The 18,723-nt window shown below is 39.2% G+C and overlaps 1 protein-coding gene across 1 annotated transcript in view; it reads right to left on the reverse strand.

Moving 5' to 3' along the window:
* Positions 1 to 18,723, reverse strand: part of RANBP9 (RAN binding protein 9) — a 71,482-nt gene that overhangs the window by 7,339 nt on the left and 45,420 nt on the right. Inside the window, exons 6-12 of the mRNA XM_052648468.1 lie at positions 15,072 to 15,256; positions 12,476 to 12,588; positions 11,069 to 11,177; positions 9,132 to 9,322; positions 7,902 to 8,046; positions 4,826 to 4,950; positions 3,031 to 3,182 (exon numbers count right to left, since the gene is read on the reverse strand). Of these exons, the coding sequence (XP_052504428.1) occupies positions 3,031 to 3,182; positions 4,826 to 4,950; positions 7,902 to 8,046; positions 9,132 to 9,322; positions 11,069 to 11,177; positions 12,476 to 12,588; positions 15,072 to 15,256 (1,020 nt within the window). The remainder of the gene's footprint in view (positions 1 to 3,030; positions 3,183 to 4,825; positions 4,951 to 7,901; positions 8,047 to 9,131; positions 9,323 to 11,068; positions 11,178 to 12,475; positions 12,589 to 15,071; positions 15,257 to 18,723) is intronic.

Consider the following 18,723-nt stretch of genomic DNA (forward strand, 5'->3'; position numbering starts at 1 on the left):
AAACACATGGTCTAGTGTAAAAAGGTCTACGAGTTCTTTTTAAAAAAACATTCCCTATCTCCAAAATATCTCCTAAAACATCAGTTCTCTCCAGGGACAACTGGGGTCCAAGACCCTTTCATGGGCTCTTGTGAGGTCCAAACTATTTTCATGATACTAAATTAAGATAGTCCTGGCTCTTTTCTCACTCCTATTCCCTCACAGCTCTCCCAGTGGGGCTTTCCAGAAGCGACATGATGTGTGAGTTCATGAAAGACTGAATGCAGAAGCAGGGACGAGAATCCAGCTTTCCTTTTATTAAACCTGGCATTAAAGAGATTTACAAAAATGTAAAGCAATGCCACTCTCTTCTCATTGTTTTATTTTAGAAAGATTAAGTAACACTTTTATGAAAAATACCCATGTAATGATTTGTTAAAGTGAGGTTTTTTTTTAACTTTCTAGTAGAGAAAAATCAATAAATATAACTCATACAAACAAAAGCCCTTTGGGAATCTTTAATCGGTTTTAAAGGGTTTAGATACCAAAAAGGATGAGAACCACTGCCCTAAAACAACCCAGTACCTAGTAAGGAAGTTTCCCAGATGGATAGCTCTGGATACACCAAGTAATAATAAAGCCTGAGAAGTAAGCTTCTTAGCACTGTTGACAGCTGAAAAGATTTTACAAAGTTGTATTAGGTTGATACAAAAGTAACTGCTGGTTCAGATGGTGTATTTTAAATCATTATAACGAGGCTCAAACACATCTTTATTAATCAAAATAGGAACCATTACAATCAACACATTTTTGCCATCGAGAATTAAGCCTGTTTATTCCTGTAGCATAAAAATCCATGCTTTGGGATTCAACCAATTCTTGGAGAGCATTTTCTGCCTCCTGCTGGTTGTGGAAGCATTTTCCCTGCAAAAAGTTGTTGCGGTGCTTGATGTGGTAGCTGGCTGGCAAGAGGTCAGGTGAATGTGGCAGATGAGGCAAAACTTTCTATCCAAACTTGTTCAACCTTTGAAGTATAAGTTGTGCAACGTGGTCAGGCGTTGTCACAGAGAAGAACTGGGCCCATTCTGTTGACCAATGTCAGCTGCAGGCGTGGCAGTTTTTGGTGCATCTCATTGATTTGCTGAGCATACTTCTCAGATGTAACAGTTTCACCAGGACTCAGAAAGCTGCAGTGGATCAGATGGGCAGCAACCACCAAACAGTGACCAGGACCTTTATTTGGGGCAAGTTGGCTTTCGGAAGTGCTTTGGAGCTTCTTCTTGGTCCAAGCACTGAACTGGTTGTCACCAGCTGTCTATATAAAATCCACTTTTTGTCACATGTCACAATTTGATCGAGAAATGGTTTGTTGTTTAGTACAGTAAGAGAGAATGACAGTTCAAAATGACAATTTTTTTGATTATCGGTCAGCTCAAGAGGCACCTGCTTTTCAAGCTTTTTCACCTTTCCAATCTGCTTCATATGCCAAATGAACATAGAATGATCAACACCGAGCTCTTTGGCAACTTCTCATGTAGTTTAAGAGGAACAGCTTCATTGATGGCTCTCAAATGGTCGTTGTCAACTTCCAGTGGCCCACTGTACTCCTCACCTTCAAGGCTGTTGTCTTCTTTGCAAGGCTTCTTGAACCGCCACTGCACTGTGTGTTGGTTAGCAGTTCCTGGGCCAAATGTGGCTGTTGGTTTTGCAAGTTGCCTCCACTGCTTTACGACCCATTTTGAACTCAAAGAAAAAAATTACTCAAATTTTCCTTTTATCTAACATTTCTATAGTCTAAAATAAGTCATTAGCAAAAAAACCAAAGTGAGAAATGCGCATTAAAATGATGTATAACATAACCACAGTTATTTAAGAATGTATTCCAATATTATATGGCAAAGTTCAACAATGAAAAACTCCAATTACTTTTGCACCAACCTGATACAATGATGAACATTTGCAATCTGGAAAAATCCAGTTATGTGTGCCTTTTTATCTGGAAGTGTCAAAGTGGCTTCTTGAACCTTCTTAGACAGGTACATTCTGCCTACTCAGGTGCTGTACTAAAGCTCTCAGTGCACGTAGCTGGGGCGGTTATTTCCCCCCGATTTTACACGTAGTTAGTGCTAGTCGCTGCCGCTCACTGGCCCTCTCTCAGTCCAGCTCGGGAAGGGGTGGCGGGAGTCCTGAGGCTCGCCCTCTCCTTCAGTACCCAAAGTCTCAGTGTCAAGGCCACTACGTGCCATTTCTCCTTCACTTTTGGACTTATTTCAAAACAGAAGAAAATGTTTTAACAACCTGACACCGAGCCCAACCTGATGCAGGGCAAACAAAACAAAGCACACCAGCACAATGGCTAGGTTCCTGTTTCACAGGCCTACAGGGCTGGTGGGACTTCTGTGACTACGAAAACAAATCCCATCCCTAGCTGACTGCAGTGCTGAGTTAAGGGAGCCAAAACTCCATCTTCAGCTGCTACACAGAGCTGCGGCCAACTAACTGAAGTGTTTCCATTCTGCCTGTTATCACTACCTGGCATAGGCATCAATCCAGAGGAGACCTGAGAACATGTCTTCACTCTTCTGCGGAAGACGACCCAACCCTTCGCCGACCCAACCCTTCGCCGACCACCATCAAAATGAAGGCCACATATCGCACATTCAGTTGGCTGCAACCCTAAGCAATGTTTACTAAAATCAAAGTATCCCACATTTATAGTCTGATCAGCATACTCACATTTCTCCTAATGACTCTGCCAATTTTATAGCTGAGAAAATAAAACTAAGAAAGCAAGTTGGTAAGAGGCACACGACACTGGGAAGTGCAGAACTGGGGGCTAACCTACGTGTTTTACTGAAATCTAGTGCTTTCTTCAGCAGAGCCTGGCTGCCTCACCCCGTCGCACGTTTTCACCTTCGACTGGGCAGGAAGCCAGGGAGGAGCTCGTGTCCAGGTTTCCCAACACGAACTCCAGTACTGCTCAGCGTTTTACAAAACGACGTTCTAGTTTCATCCGCACATTTATAATTTTTCAAGGGAAAACAAATTTACCTTCAACATTTTTTTATTTGCTGTGTTCTTGCCACATTCTCTCCTTAGCTGTTCACTCATCGCTTGCAGCTCTCTTCCAAAGTGAATCATTCTTTCTATGGCAGCTTGACTTCCTCCACACAACTGGCGCCTTAACTGGCTTGAATCAACTTCTGTAAGCAAAACAAACAGGTATTTATTTTACTACCGTACAGTTGGGATACAATGGAGAAACAAACATACATTGCTTACAACATTTTGGATGTTTCATTTAGTAACTACTTCCTAATATTTTACCTAAATATGTGGTTTCTTTTTAATTTATTATAATAGGGAACCTTGTAGCTACAAGGGATACTTTCTCTAGGGCTCATGAGTCTAGGATCCAATATCTATCTAGCTTGGAGTTGAAAGTCAGGTGACAAGCTTTCAGTGTTATGATGTACATGTCTCAAGGAAAATGTTATGAAAAATTAAGCACAATTTTCTAAAAATATAGCAACACTGCAAAAAAAAAAAAAAAAAAAAAAAAGGAAAAAGTAACTACTTCCCAGGCTACTTTAACTGACATAGAACAGTTAAAAGGTAAGATAGTCTAAATGACTCCAATAAAAACACAGACGATACCACACCTAATCAAAAGGGTTAATTACACTACTTTTAGGAAAAAATTTTACAGTTTATATATCTTGACTGACAATAATCACTGATCAACAATGCAAAAAGTATACATCACTAGTTAACAATATATAAATCACTAATCATGACGGTAATAGTTAATGTTTATGAAGCACTTACAGGCAGTTATCATTACACCCATTTTACAGATGAAGAAACTGAGGCAAAGAGCTCCTAAGTAATTCACCCAAGGTTACACAGCTAGTAAGTGGCAGTTGCAGAATTCAAATCCAGGTGATCTGGCTCTAGAACTCCTGCTCTTTATCCCTAGGCACAAATTATTCTTGGAATATTGAGGCTGCTTGCTAATATTTGATAGCGTAAAACTAGGCTGCCTTTCAGTCATACTCCTTGCTTGACAGAGTGAATTATACATTGGAAGACATGATCCTAAACAAGAAGGTGGTTGTGTAAGTAATATTAAGTTTGCATTTATAAAATAGTTTCTAGCAATTTTAATAAATTCCCTTTAATATCAAAATATTATAAAATCAAATAAAAATTTATAAGCTTCAGTAATTTTGACTCTCCAATTGATGGGAAAGTTTGCTGTTTGTTTCACTTTATGGCACAATTTACTATACAAGTTGTCCACAAAGTAAAATTATGCATGCTAATACATTTTTCAGCCACATAATTTTGAGGGAGAAGGAACCAAGGGAGGGTGTCTAAACAGGCACCTACTACCTGCCAGGCACTGAACTATGAACAGTCGCCTATATTCAGGTTAAATGAATTAAAGAAAATCTGATTAGAATTTATAAAATCATCTCTACCCATGGGGCCTATCTATATTGGCTATATTGAAATAGGTACACAAACTTTTTGTATCTCCAGCCTTACCAATCCTTTCAAAGGATAGTGAACACTAGTAAGTTGGCACTGCTGCATGACTGAAAGCGCTGCAGTTGTGCAGGAACAGTTCAGCAAAGAAACCTCCACAAGATACTAAAATATTAAGCTCTACTCTCTCTAGCAAGCCACTCTCAGAGACTTCTAAAATATGTTACTATCAAATCCAATGGCACACACATCTTTAAATTTGATTTATGTTCATCAGCTGTGAATCAGTACAAGTAAAAACATAACCTTGTAGTCATCAGTTTTTATTAAAAATGTAAGAAATATCACTGCAGACCCATTTCGGTGTCACAGTCCTCCATTTCGTGGTCATGTTTAGAGCTACCGTTTAGGAAGCCATTGGACGAAGCTTCTCCAACTCCATTGGAGTGGTGATCTGCTTCCATCATGTCTACATCATTACTGGAAATGAAAAAACAAACCTGATTTTAGAGACAGCACAGGCGCAGCTTAGTGTGATATCAATCAGTACTCGACTACAGAGCCTACTTATAAAACTGACTTCATAAGGCAACAGCAATCTGGAAAAAAGGTATTCAGTTAAATCTTGAATGTATTCAAAGCCAAAGATGTAGCTAACTTTTAACGAATTTGTAGTCCTGGAGATAAGGAAGGAAAAAGATACATGTACTAATATGTAGTGGCTTTAAGACTTCCTATCACTATGGAGAAATCATTTTCAGCACATATTTCCCATTAACTTTCAAAATTAGATCTGCACTTCATTTAATCAACTCCTGCCCTAAAATACCACTCCCCCTGCCCCAAGCATGTAAGGGTAAAACCTCCCTGACAAAACAAACTGCTCCAGGGACCCACCTCATTTCGCCTCTTTCCCTGCCCTCATACTCAGCCTGCTTCTAGACTACTTTTTCTCTAACAGTCTTGGCGTTTGGACCTTTGTCCTTACTACTCAAAATTATACTCTTTCTCAAAGGTATTAAGTGATGCCATGAAAAACGACTACTCAGTCTCATCCCTTCAGCCCTTTTCAGAACCCAACACTACTTTTCTCTGACAGGCTTTCTTATCCTCAGCCCTTTTCAGAACCCAACACTACTTTTCTCTGACAGGCTTTCTTACTGGCTGAAGATTCTAAATATACTGCAGAGTCTTAATTTCTGAAACGCTCTTTCAGATCCCTAAGGCGTTTCCAACTCGCCCATTTCACACGGACTGGATGAACAGCATGTGCCAACAGCTCTAAGTGGCCACGCTGAGGTTGCCAACGTTTGCCCTTCATTCCAACCACACCCCGAGCAACAGTATCTAACCTTCCAGATTTCTCCTATGAAGATCTAGGTAATGATTATACAGTCCAGAAGGAAACACTTGATGAAACTTTAGAAAATATTTATGTAAATAAAAACGATCGTTTCTCGTTAAAAAAGCAATGCATATTCATTTGTAGTAAAACAACAACAACAACATCGAATGCAGAGAAGCAGAAAGCACTTTGTGCACAGTGCCAGCAAAGGCAACCACGGGTTTCCAGCCTGGGTGAGCGGGTGCATACACTCTCTGTCCGTAAGGCCATCAGGGCACGTGGGCACGCAGAGATCTAGAAGCACAGGGCGTGGCCCCAGCACATCTCCGTCAGTTAGAAAAGCTCGTGGAGCATCTTCATGAAATTTGAGAACTGGTAAGAAATCATCCTGGAAGAGGTTAACAACCGAAGTGGAATTTTACAGCTTGAGTAGAATCTGGGATGGAGGAGAAGGTGGCGGGGAGAAGAGCATTTCTCACGGGGAGTCTAAGGGAGAAGGCGCGAGTCTAGAGGTCAGACATCCTGGGAAGTAGTCACCGTTCTGCAACTTACTAGTTACTAATTATCCACCTTTTTAAAAAAGCCACTTGCTTCTCTGGTACTCAGCTCTACATCTGTAAAATGGTTTTCGTGGTTGGTTAATACCATCTTTGCCTACTTCACAACACTGGCACAAGGAAAGCCATTACCAACTAGAAAATCACTGTTACTGCTTAACAGTTTAAGGCAGTTTAAGAGCTTACTTTCTTCTATGCTGCACACAAAAGAGGATGCTGTGTCATCAACCCCTTCCGTTCAGCTTGCTTCCCTCAACTCAGGTAATTACAGGTCTCTTTAGCAACTTCCTGCCATGAGCATAATATTGAAGTGAAAAACTCAACAAAGTAACTGTAATCCTACCTTCAAACTATGGTAGAACCATCTAATAATCATAAAGTACCATTAATAAATACTATAAAGTATGATGATGCACTAAAGGCTTGTTTACATCGCCATATAAAATTTTTATTATGATATTCTAATTTCATATTTTAGTGTGTCATCTCCACTGCCTACCCTGACCTCCCCAGCAAGACAATCCCTTTTCCTGCTGCTGTTTTTGGATCATTTTTGTGGATTTCACAGCTGTACCACATAATACCATTATTTCAGTACATATTTGTCATTTATAATAGGTAACCTGGAAATTCTGATTAATCTCCAAATTGCTAAATACAGAGTTTTTACATGCACTTCTCCAAGGGCATATTTACACTGAGAGTCACTGTAAACATTAGGTGCTGTCTCCTTCAATGGGAGAATTTTGCACTGATGCATATTCCCCCAAAATGCAGTGTGACCCATCAATTCATGTTCTAAGACCAAACCAACATCAATCAAATTGATAAAAATCCATAAGAACTTGCCCTCACACACTAGCATTTAATTCAAATGGTTGTATTTCACGAACCTTTAGGTTTCATGAATAGAAACTTGAGCATATCAGAGCACCATGGCGGGACCACCTCTCCTCTCAAAGCTCTTCGAGTGGAGACCACACTGGCAGCACAGTGTCTGACACCCAGCAAGTCTCCAATCCCCTCCTTGCGCTGTATGTTTACTAAATGACTTAACTATATGCTATAAGCAAGCTATTCAAATTAAAGGTAGGTTCTCATCAACAAATATTTTTGTAAAGTTAGTTATTTGTAACTCAGGAAACACTTATCACACTGAAAAACCCACACACAGAGAAAAAATACTTGAGAAAAAAATAGTTGTATATGTATCATATGTCAACTCCAGAGCTTAAATACACTACAGTGACTTAACTTGGAAACATTAACAAATGGCATTTCTGTGACCACCGTAGGGGTCTGCGGTGGCAGGAAGGCAATAGAGAGCCTGGATCCGCCCCCGTCACCCTCCAGAGGGAGAGGGGTGCAGAGGAAGAGGAAGGGACGGCACTGGGGAACTGACTCCTCACCCTTTCATTCTCGCAGACCCCCACAGTGGCCACCTAACTCCATTTTTCCAAACTATTTCAGACGATGCCACCCGTAACGGAGGTTGCTCACAGTGATGCCGGTGCTGGGGGCCTCGTTACCTGGTGAAGCTGCTGGCCTGCTGCGACCTGGACGTGTTGATGCTATTCAGCTCTGGTACGTTCAGACCGCACGGCTGGTGCTTACTGTGGCAGTACGCCTGATGCGCTTTGTTAGATATCACACCGTTACTACAGCTTTCAAAACCTGGGGAGAAAAAGAAAAGACACTTTATAAACACAGAAACAAATCAGGCTGTGACAGATCTACCATGTTCTGACGATGTACTTAAACCTTTCATAATGTAGGAAAGTCAGTGGACTACTTAAATAGGAAACAAGTGGGTAACTTCTCCGAAAGAACATCAGGATACTTAATTGTGAGCTGTAATCTCCTCCTGCATTTATTGAAGGCTTAGTTATGCATCTCATTTAATCCCTGCCATGAGGCCCAGCGTCACCATAACCCCGTTTCACTAAGTATACAGCGAGACCAAGATCTGCCCCAGCCTGACAGGACACATGGTGTCCGAGGGGCGCCAACGAAGAACACAAGCGTGAGACCCCCACACACTATGCAGGATGGTGACAGGAACAAGCTGAGAGGCAGCAATGCAGAAAGGTGTTGCGTTGAGGAAGAAACAGCAAATGTGAAACCACAGGAAATAGTATCTGAGTTGGGTTTTAGAAAGTTAAACGTCCAGAGGAAAGGTAAGACCTTGGGAAAAACAGAAAGAGACAAGCAGAGCAAAAAGACTGAGAAGGGCCAGAAATAAATCTGTAGAAGAAAGAAAGGAGAGAACTTTAATTAAGCCTCACCAAAAGCCTCCGTGAGTCCAGGAGGAAGCAGACAGGCAGACCTGACTTGCCAGTGGCTGAGCTGGGAAGGGAGGAGGGAGAGGCAGCCCGGCTAGGAGCTGGGCGTGGGGCCGGGGGCTTCCGACACCACGGCCACGTCACTGCCTTTACACGCAGACTTGACTAAAACACACCACTGCCTTCTCATTACCAGAGACCTCTGATTCGACTCCTAGAGACAAAACTCGAAAGTTGCCCTTCATTTATAGAGATCTGTTAGTAACCCACTCTTAGAAACAGCTCATCTTGAAGTTACTTTCTGGTACTAAAAACACACGAATCTGACTCGCCCACAATTTTTCTTCCAGAATCTCTTGAGATCTAATTACAAATGTGCAAAATGGCTGGCAGAAATGTCTACATTCTTTTTGTTGTTGTTGTTCAAAATCATGAAGAAGGGTAAAAATTGTAAGATAACGTAAGACTGAATCTCACCAGAAAAATGTGCAGTACTTCCTTTGCCCGATGCTAAACTGTGGATATTCATCCCATGGCTGGGGCTCATACTTGGACTACTAAATGGTCGAGGACTAACAGGATAACTGTCTTGAGACTTTGGACTTCGGCCTCCCAAACACCGTACTTCACTATCTGTACCATTCACCATTTCTATAAACTGACGGACTCTAAAAAGAGAAAACAAAAATTTATTTACATCATCTCCAGATTACTGTTTAGTTACCTAATAGCAGCAGATTTCTACCAGGAAACACTTTAATAGTCTGCATTTATCAGAAAGTCTGGCCTTTAGATGGTATACTAAAAACACGAAATACGGCTCCATATACTATACTGCCTAGAATATTATTTAAAAGTTTCCCGAAAAATGAGAGTATAATGCAAAGACATTGTATCACCTTTAATCAAGATTTACTAAGAAACTGAAAATCTGTCTGTAGCTATAGTAAACCAAAATGGACCTCATTTTTTTTTAACCTAAAATAATCAAAATAATATTTGCACTTGGATGCAAATCAAATAGTACCTAAGAAGGACCTGATGTAGTTTCATGTACACATCTACCTTCACACAAAATAAGGGCTTACTCCCCACATTTCCTCACCCCTAGTCCCATCTGCAACCTCTTAATCAAACGGGCCACATTTAAACTTTTATTCTAAAGCAAAGTAGTTCTGTCATCGGGTTTAGCATTTCTGATCAATTTTTATGATCATTTCTGATCAATTTCTGATCATTTTTTATCATTTCTGATGCTTAAAAGTTTAAATCTTAAACTTAATAACAGCTGAATTTTAAGATAACAAAGATTCATACAACCAACAAAAAAAGCCAAATAGCTATTATTTATTTAGAAAAAAAATGAAAGAAACAGAAAACAGTAAGTGTAAGTGAGGATGAAAAACTAGAATCTTGTCACTGTTGGCAGGAATGTAAAATTGTACAGGGCTATGGAACTGTGAGGACTAATTTTCAAAAAATTAAACACAGAATTATCCCATATTCCACAATCCCCCTTCTGAGCATATATGCAAAAGAATGAAAGCAGGAACTCCGACACAGACGTGCACACCCATTATGCTAAGGGAAGTAAGGCAGTGACAAAGGACAAACATTTTATGATTCCATTTACATGAAGTGCTCAGAGTACTCAAATTCAAGTGTACAGAGACAGGGAGGAGAATGGTTGCCAGGAGCTGAGGGAAGAGAGAGAAATGCAGAGTCAGTGTTTAACAGGTACCAAGTTTTAGACTGAGATCGTGAAACAGGTTCTAGAAACAGATGGCTGGTGGTGGCTGGAAACAATGTGAGTGTACCAGAAACCAGGTGACTATCAGAAAGCTGTGCACGCAGAAATGGTAGATTTTATGATGTGTGTGTGTTTACCGGGCTTCCCTGATAGCTCAGTTGGTAAAGAGTCCCCCTGCGATGCAGGAGGCCCCGTCTCCACCCCTGGGTTGGGAAGACCCCCTGGAGAAGGGGAGGCTGCCCACGCCGGTATTCTGGCCTGGAGGATTCAGGACTGTGCAACCCATGGGGCCGCAAAGAGTCGGACACGACTGAGCGACTCTCACATGTATTTTTACTCCAATTTTTAAAAATGCTGCAGACTCACTATAAGGTATTTTACAAGAGAAAAAATAGATAACCCATCTTCTAAGTAAGAGTTTCACATTTTTAAAATACAGGGATAGAATGACAGAAGAGCAAACACAAAGTAGAAAAATGCCTTCTACTTAAGAGTCCTCAACAAAAAGTGTATTCCCCAACCCGGTACTTAAATGTGCCGCATTACACAATTATGTCTAAATACCTGAAACAAGGTGAAACAAAAATTAAAGCTATTAAAGCAAGAAAATAATTGTGGTTATGTAACGCATATATATAATTAATATCACATTTATTAAACTCACTTTAATGTGAAAAGGAGATTGGGATTTCTTTCAAGTAAACTTGGATATAACTGTTGTGTCGTTTCAATGGCTTCTCCCATTCTTCCTGCTAACACCAATTTCTGAATTCCTATTTAGAAAAGGAAAGCAAAAGATAAATTTTATAAGACTAGAAAAGGAAACTTAGTAGACCCTCAAAAAATTAGTAAAAAAAAAAATCTTTAAATTGTGACTGAGTCTGCACTTATTTTTCTAACTCAGTTTCTATTGTAAGGAGTATTTTCAGACAAAATAACCAATTAGAAAAACAAATACTTTAATAAACTACTAAAAAAATTCAAACATATAAGTAATATAGGAAAAACAGCTGTTAAGCAATACTAATGTATTAAACACTGAGATGAAAAAGACGGGTATATTATGCCATATACTGTGGTGATGGTCTCACGGATATATACAAACTCATCAGGCTGTGTAGCCTAAATAGGCATCGTTTTTCATGTCAACCATATCTCAATAAAGTGGCTTTTAAAGAAAAGACCACAGGAGATATTAAAGAAGTAATATTCAAAATGTCTTATCAAATACTATATAGACTTTTGAATCCAGTACTAAATGAAAATTAGCCTTTGAGTAAGACCTGAATTCAACAGCCACTGAATGAGCATGCCCTGAAGGTTAGAAGATGAGGATACGGAAAGATTAAGCAGACATCTCCTGTTTGCTACAGCCTATACAACGTGGTGAGAAAGACAAGCATACCATCAGCTACAACACAACGTCATCAGTGTTTTCTAACAATCTCATCTATGAAAGTTCTGTTTGTGTCCCTCTTGTCTCGTTTTTGTCTCGACACCCTCATCAAGCCACACTCTCCCTGAGGGACTGATAGCACCGATTTGAGGATGGCTAACTGCGGATCAGTTGTCATGCTGATTTGCCCCTGTTGGAACAGGCCCCACAGCACTGGCCACTAGCATTGGGACCTAGGCAATAAATACTTAAGACCAATACTATCTTAAATTTACATAGCAATTTAAGTGCAAACATCTCACACATTATCTCCACTAACATCTAATAATCATGGGACTACTTTACCTGTTGAAACACACACACACACACACACATTCTTATTAAATGTTTACCTTCTGAAAGCTCAAGAAAACATTTTTAAAGAAAAAGTGGCAAACATTTTAACAAAAATTTTACCACAATTCTATCCTTCTACATCCAGAATACTACTACAGTCCTGTGAATTTTTTAAGGTAACCTTCAAAAATGTCAGTAAAAGACAATTTCAGAGGCATAACTTCAAATTAATAAATTTGAAAAAAAAACTTTCATGAAAAAAATCAGGTTTCTAAAAGTCAATGTAACCAAAAACTGTAATCTGAAAACACATGTTAGCCATGCACCACAGGTCCTTACTTTGTCTATTTTTAATGGAAGCTAATTCTTCTAGAACGGTCTGGTCTGTAGATCTGGCAAAGGCCTCTGCTGTGGCACAGTACCCATGGTGGACTAAATAAGATGAAACCATTCTTAAAATAAAAAGAAGAAACACACAGCTTTTAGTCAAGAGAATACATGCTTCATACTACAATTTACATACACAAGGTCTACCCTGGTGTTACAAAACCAGTCTATGCCCTGGGAACAATGAAGGCTTTAATTACCTCAGGTTCAAAATCAGTTCAAAATTTCATTTTGTCTTATTCACAGAGTTATTTCCAAAAAGAACTGCAAATGCTACAGTCAGTCTACTCTGCCTAAAAATAAGTATTACCAGACGATCAAGGACAAGAAATAACTTTTGATTCTTAGCACTCCACTATCCCCAAGTGCTTTCCTATTATTTCCCACCCTTACTCAATCGTACTAACCATAATTTCTATTTTACCATTATCATATGACTTACCCTAGTAAAGTGCTGGCATTTTGCAAAATAAAAAACAATAGATTAACTCTTCCTGTTCTGTAGTTTAACTCTTTGCAGTTCTGTCCACCAATTACATAAAACGGGTCACAAGGTGTGAACACAAAAAATACGAAGGTGACCCCACAGACAGAATCTTCCGGAACAAAGTCTATGAGGGTGATCATATTAATCAGTGAGGAGTCAGCCTTCTAATCTAAATCAGGTGGTATGTTCGTGCACAGGAGACGAATTCCTTAAACATGACTGATGAGTGAGTGACACTTCCAAAGAGCAAAACTGATTTTTCAAAAGCCAAGTGGTGTTTACAAGTATGGTATTTAGACCTAATGACAAAATGTTAGAAAAACCGCTGACTAAACAATATTAACTGAACTACCCAATATATCCATAAATATTCAACTCTTGAACCTGCCTCCATCTGGCGCTACTAAGGGCCCAGTAGAAAATGATATGAAGTGGTGGTTCAGAAAAGGGACCGAGCTGGCACGGGGAAATTTCTAACAAACGGATTTTTTTCATTTTATTTCATCTAAATGTTAGATTAATTTAAGAAGGTAGGGGAGAACGTTTTAACATGAACTTCCCCCAGTGAGGATCTATTTTGTGAGGAATGGGGCAAAGGGCGCTCTCCCAGAACCCTGGCTGCAGGACTAAGGTAGGTGATGCTTCCCCCATAGCCACCCGCGATGCTCAGCGGGAACCACTGGAGAGCATGAAGAGACGGGACCCCAGAGAGCAGTCCAGCCCAGCTCACACTGTTAACTCACTGTGACCAGGGGATTCTGAGTCAGAGCCACTAGCCTTCCAACTGTGCAGGACAGAAACAGTGGTGTCGAGACTCTAGATAACAGCTCCGGGGAAGAAGCTCGTTTTCGGAATCATCATCCTACCCCAAATTATCTCCTCCAAAACACATGACAAGTTTTACGAGATTTGCAAATTTAAGATTGTTCGATTACACAGACATTTAAGATGAGCTGTGTCAGACTGAGGGTATTTTGAATTTTCTTGGGTTAGATTATGATAGTGAAAATAACTACTGAAACTTAACAGTATTTATTTTGAAGTCTGCACTATTTGGAGTTTTAAGAGCTACTGCTATTCAGTACGATTGACGTTCACATGTCATCTCGAGCCTTTCAAACAAAGGCGTAGTCTAAAATAGATGACTGTCACAGGGCTTGTATATTCTTGCTGACTCCCATACTGAAATTCTACTTTTTCATAGAAAGCTGCCTAATAAAACGAAATGTAAACTGGGGGTAAAGAGTGAGCTGAGACAAAGGGCATTCATGTACAGTGCTCTCACTAACGCCCACTATCTGCGCTGCTGCTGCCTGTCCACCCTATTACACTGACTTGTAAGCATTTAAACTGCACTGAGGAATCTAAGCTCCACACTCACGGTCTCTTGATTTGTATTCCCTTTCCCTCCTCTTAAATGTCTAATAGAATATACAATAAGTAAATGGAGTTCTGAAAATTCTTTAGGCTGGAGATTTTTTGTCAGACAAAAAAAAGGGATCCAAGTAAACAAAAATAGCTGATATTATTCTTACATAGTTACCCATTCACTGGAAAAATTTAGCCAAATCCTGAAAGGTGCAATGAGCACATCATGTCTGTACTCCACGATGTAAAATACACCATTATTCTGATGTTTATTCTCTCTGAGCAGTAATTATTTTTTCTCCTAAGTGTTTATACCACTGCTGAACAACACAGCCAAGTTCCTGCCCCAAAACCACAATGTGAATTCTACAATCTAAATTATATTTCTAAATTTATCTTCTGCACTGGCACTATTAATAGCTGAATCATGTAACTTATGGAAACTGTTAAATCCCATTACTAAGGATAGCAAATGAATTAACCTACGCGATCTAGTGTCACTTTCTTTCCTCCAGCAAATTAATAAATCAGATAAAATACAATTCGGGACGTGTGTCACCAAATCAAGCATTATTAACACATTAAGATCATTAGGACACATATGAAGAGATACACAGTCTTTCACACCGAAAGGCTGAAATGTTTTACAAGAAACGTGCTCTTGAAGACGTCCCTGCGCACCTCCCCACTCACTTCTGTATCATGGTCTGCCACTCCCCTTCCCGGTCTCCGATAGGAAAGCGGTCTATCTGTGCCTGCGTCTTCGTTCTCCACTCGCGCATGTAATCTTCTATATCAAACACGAAAGGGTGCTGCCCAAAATTAGCATCGACAACTTCTCCTGGTGTCTGGAGCCCCACGGTAGGATATAAATTTGGCTGTAAGACAACACAGTTCACTAAATATCCATCCCTTTTATGTTAAAAGAAAAATTCATTCTTTCAAATGCTACCTTTAAAATTACAGAATTGCAAATCTGCTCCACAAATATTTTAAGATCTCAATCAGAAACTAGTCGAGGAAGAACTAAAGCAAATGATCAAGAAAAATACACAGCAACCTAAGCTCTGTGTTTATTCAGACCATAGGGCATTATACTTCTAGTAAATGAAGGTACTTCTAATAAATAAATTCTTGCTCTTAAGAATGTGTCATACAGACTCAGGGAACTGAAACAGGGGCTCTGTGACAGGCTGGAGAGTGTGCTAGAGGGAGACAGGCAAAGGTCTGGGAGGGAGGGAACAGGGGGGTACCTATGGCTGACACTTGTTGATGTATGACAGAAAACCACACAATTCTGTAAAGCAATTATCCTTCAGTTAAAAAATTGGAAAAAAAAAAAGAGTATGTCATACAATAGAGAGATTCAAGCATAACTCATGTTTATCCTCTTACGTATGATATTGCGATGCGCTTCTAGAAAGTACACGTGGAAGCTGATTCCCACAGAAGAACATTCTAACTGGGCACACACTATTTTAAGTTTACTAATTTCTATTCTCTCTACATCTGGAATGCCTTTATTAAGGAATGGTATAAGAACTTAATTATAAGCCAAACAGTGCCTTTAAGAATAGAGATTCTTTACATAAAAATAAAATGTACACATTTCCTGAAAGGATTTAAACATTCAAATTCATAAAGAAATGCATTTCCTCCCAAGATATACTCCAAGACTTGAGGGTGAAACAAGTTCAACAGCTTCAAAAATTTGTACAGAAAATACACAAGTCCTTCTATTGGCCCTATTACTAGTTGTCACATCTGAAGGGAGAATAAGTTACTGAATGTCTACTAAATGCCCGGGTTTAATCATTATAATTACCCTGTTAAGTCATCATCATTGTTATTATTTGCATTGTGAGGACAGAGGAACTGAGGACTGGGGTAAATTAACGTGCTCACAGCTGTCCTATACTATGGCAGAGCTGGGACTGGAACACAGGCTTATTTAACACCGAAATCTAAGTTCAGTGTACCTTTCCGTAACTCCAAACCCTACTTCATCTTCAGTCTCTATATTTATGCCTATTTCGTTGCTTTAATGATTATCACAGGTATCTTCAGTACAAAATCAGGTAAAGATTAAGAGAATATAATGTGCGGAAATATAAGATGCTTAGATAGAATTTCACTGCAAAAAGCTAAGAAGGTATTTTTAAACTCAGGTGACCAATCAAGCAACCCAAATCAGAAACAGGAGTACTGTGGTAATATATTGAGAAAGACAGTCACACTGGGTTAGGGAAATAAATGGTAACACAACACACACATATGTATTGATTCTTAATAATCAACAAAACTCACAAGTTAACAGAATTTTACGGTGAAGACAAGTGAGATACTCATTATAACCTTCTCATTTCACCAATGAGAAACGGAGATTTAAAGAGCTTGCACGGTGTCTCCAAAAGCACCAGTTTGTTAATGACACGCAGAAAGGGAAACTCATGGCTCCACTCCGAGCACAGTATTTTCATTAAAGCCCATTACAAAATTGTGACATAGTTTAAAACAGAAGTATTTTAAGCCAAAAACTCTGTCAAGAAAAATGAAATTTATAGAAAAAAAAATCTGCCACACATTATAAGGACCAATATTCTAAATACAAAAAAGAATAATCTCAGAATATAGGAAAACAAAGACTACTAGTTCGTCTGCTCAATGTTATGTGGCAGCCTGGATTTGAGGGGAGTTTGGGGGGAGAATGGATACATGTATATGTATGGCTGAGTCCCTTTTGCTGTGTACCTGACACTATCACAACATTGTTAATTGGCTATACCCCAATACAAAACAAAAAATTAACAAACAAACAAAATTACTAGTTAAAAACAATTTAATTGGCAATAGATACATAGGCAATTTGAAGAAACAAGATGATTAAAAATATAAAGAGATGCAAATTAAAATAAGCAGATTATTTTGCACAACAGATTAAGATTTTAAAAGCTGAGAATACCCAGTGTTGATGAAGGCTGAGAAAATAAGCCCTCTCATTCACTGTATACAGAAATAGGAATCAATATAACCTTGTAAGAAAGATATTTGGCAAAATCTATTAAAACTGACAAGACAATTTTACTTTACTTCTTTCTTTCCAATTTGAATTGCTTTTATTTCTTTTTCTTGTCTGATTTTGAAATTATAGATTCAATCTCCTTGCTGGTAATTAGTCTTTTTCTTGTAAGAAATTAATCCTACAGAAAAACAAACATGTGCAAAGATATATGTCCTGCAGCATTATTTTTAATAGCAAATAAAAAATTAAAAAGAATGTCCATTCACAGGTGGTATGATACACCACGATCAGGGAAGCTCAGCCCCCACTGACTGTAAGATCTACCATCATTTTATGTGTAAGCAGAAACACTGTCCATTAAACTGGGACAGGCCATGGATTTCTAGGATACACCCCATTTCATAAACGTCAAATATGCAAAAACATACATCTTTAAATCGTTGCAGTGCATCTTACAGTAAGATACTGTAAAAACAAGCAAAAAGAAAGCGTTAAAAATGTGTATACTGACGCAGAAAGAGGCGCAATACACATTACTAAATGAAGAAAGCAAGCTACCAGAACAGTGCCTCAACTACGACCATCCTCTTCCAGCCGACAGTCACGGACGTACTGGCTAACGTAAGTTTAAACCAGATCTCGAAGGGCATACACTCAACACAATCATCACATCTAAAGATGGTAAGGTGAGTTGGGGAAGAGTGATCACCTTGACAAACATCTTCAGTTTTCAGAGATGTAAAGCACCCTCTGGTTCCACAATAGGTAAGCCTTTTTTCTGTAAACATCCCCTCCACGGAGGCTGACTGCCATGACTGGCTAGTGAAGGATCACAGGTGGTGGGGACTCTAAGAGAAAGGCTAACTTTTTCTTTCCTTTTTAAGTAGAAGAATGATATTTTGTGTGTGGAAGTCCCAGAAGATCTCACAGTCACAAAAATAAAGAGCTCTCAGAACCACTGTGTTATTAACAGAAAGCTTACAACCACTACCCTAACCACCACTTTACCCACTGAGGCAGAAATGAACATCCCCCTTGGCTAATTACAGACAAGGCAAAAAATATAACTGGTGATTCTAAAATGGGACAAAAAATGATCAGAAGGCAACCCCAAACATTCAACGTATCTACAACTAGCTATGCCTTTTTCAAATGATCATCACTGTCTATCAGTGAGGAACAAAATCTGCTAACTGACAAGCTGATTTTGCTTGCTTAGTGCCACAAAAACTGGGGGAAGAAAAAAAAAGAAAAATCAAACCAGCTACATATGCCCTTTCTCCAAATCCATGTGACACGGAGAGTTTGAGCAAAACGTCTGCA

This window comes from Budorcas taxicolor, chromosome 11, assembly GCF_023091745.1.
Source record: "Budorcas taxicolor isolate Tak-1 chromosome 11, Takin1.1, whole genome shotgun sequence".
Classification (NCBI taxonomy): Eukaryota; Metazoa; Chordata; class Mammalia; order Artiodactyla; family Bovidae; genus Budorcas; species Budorcas taxicolor.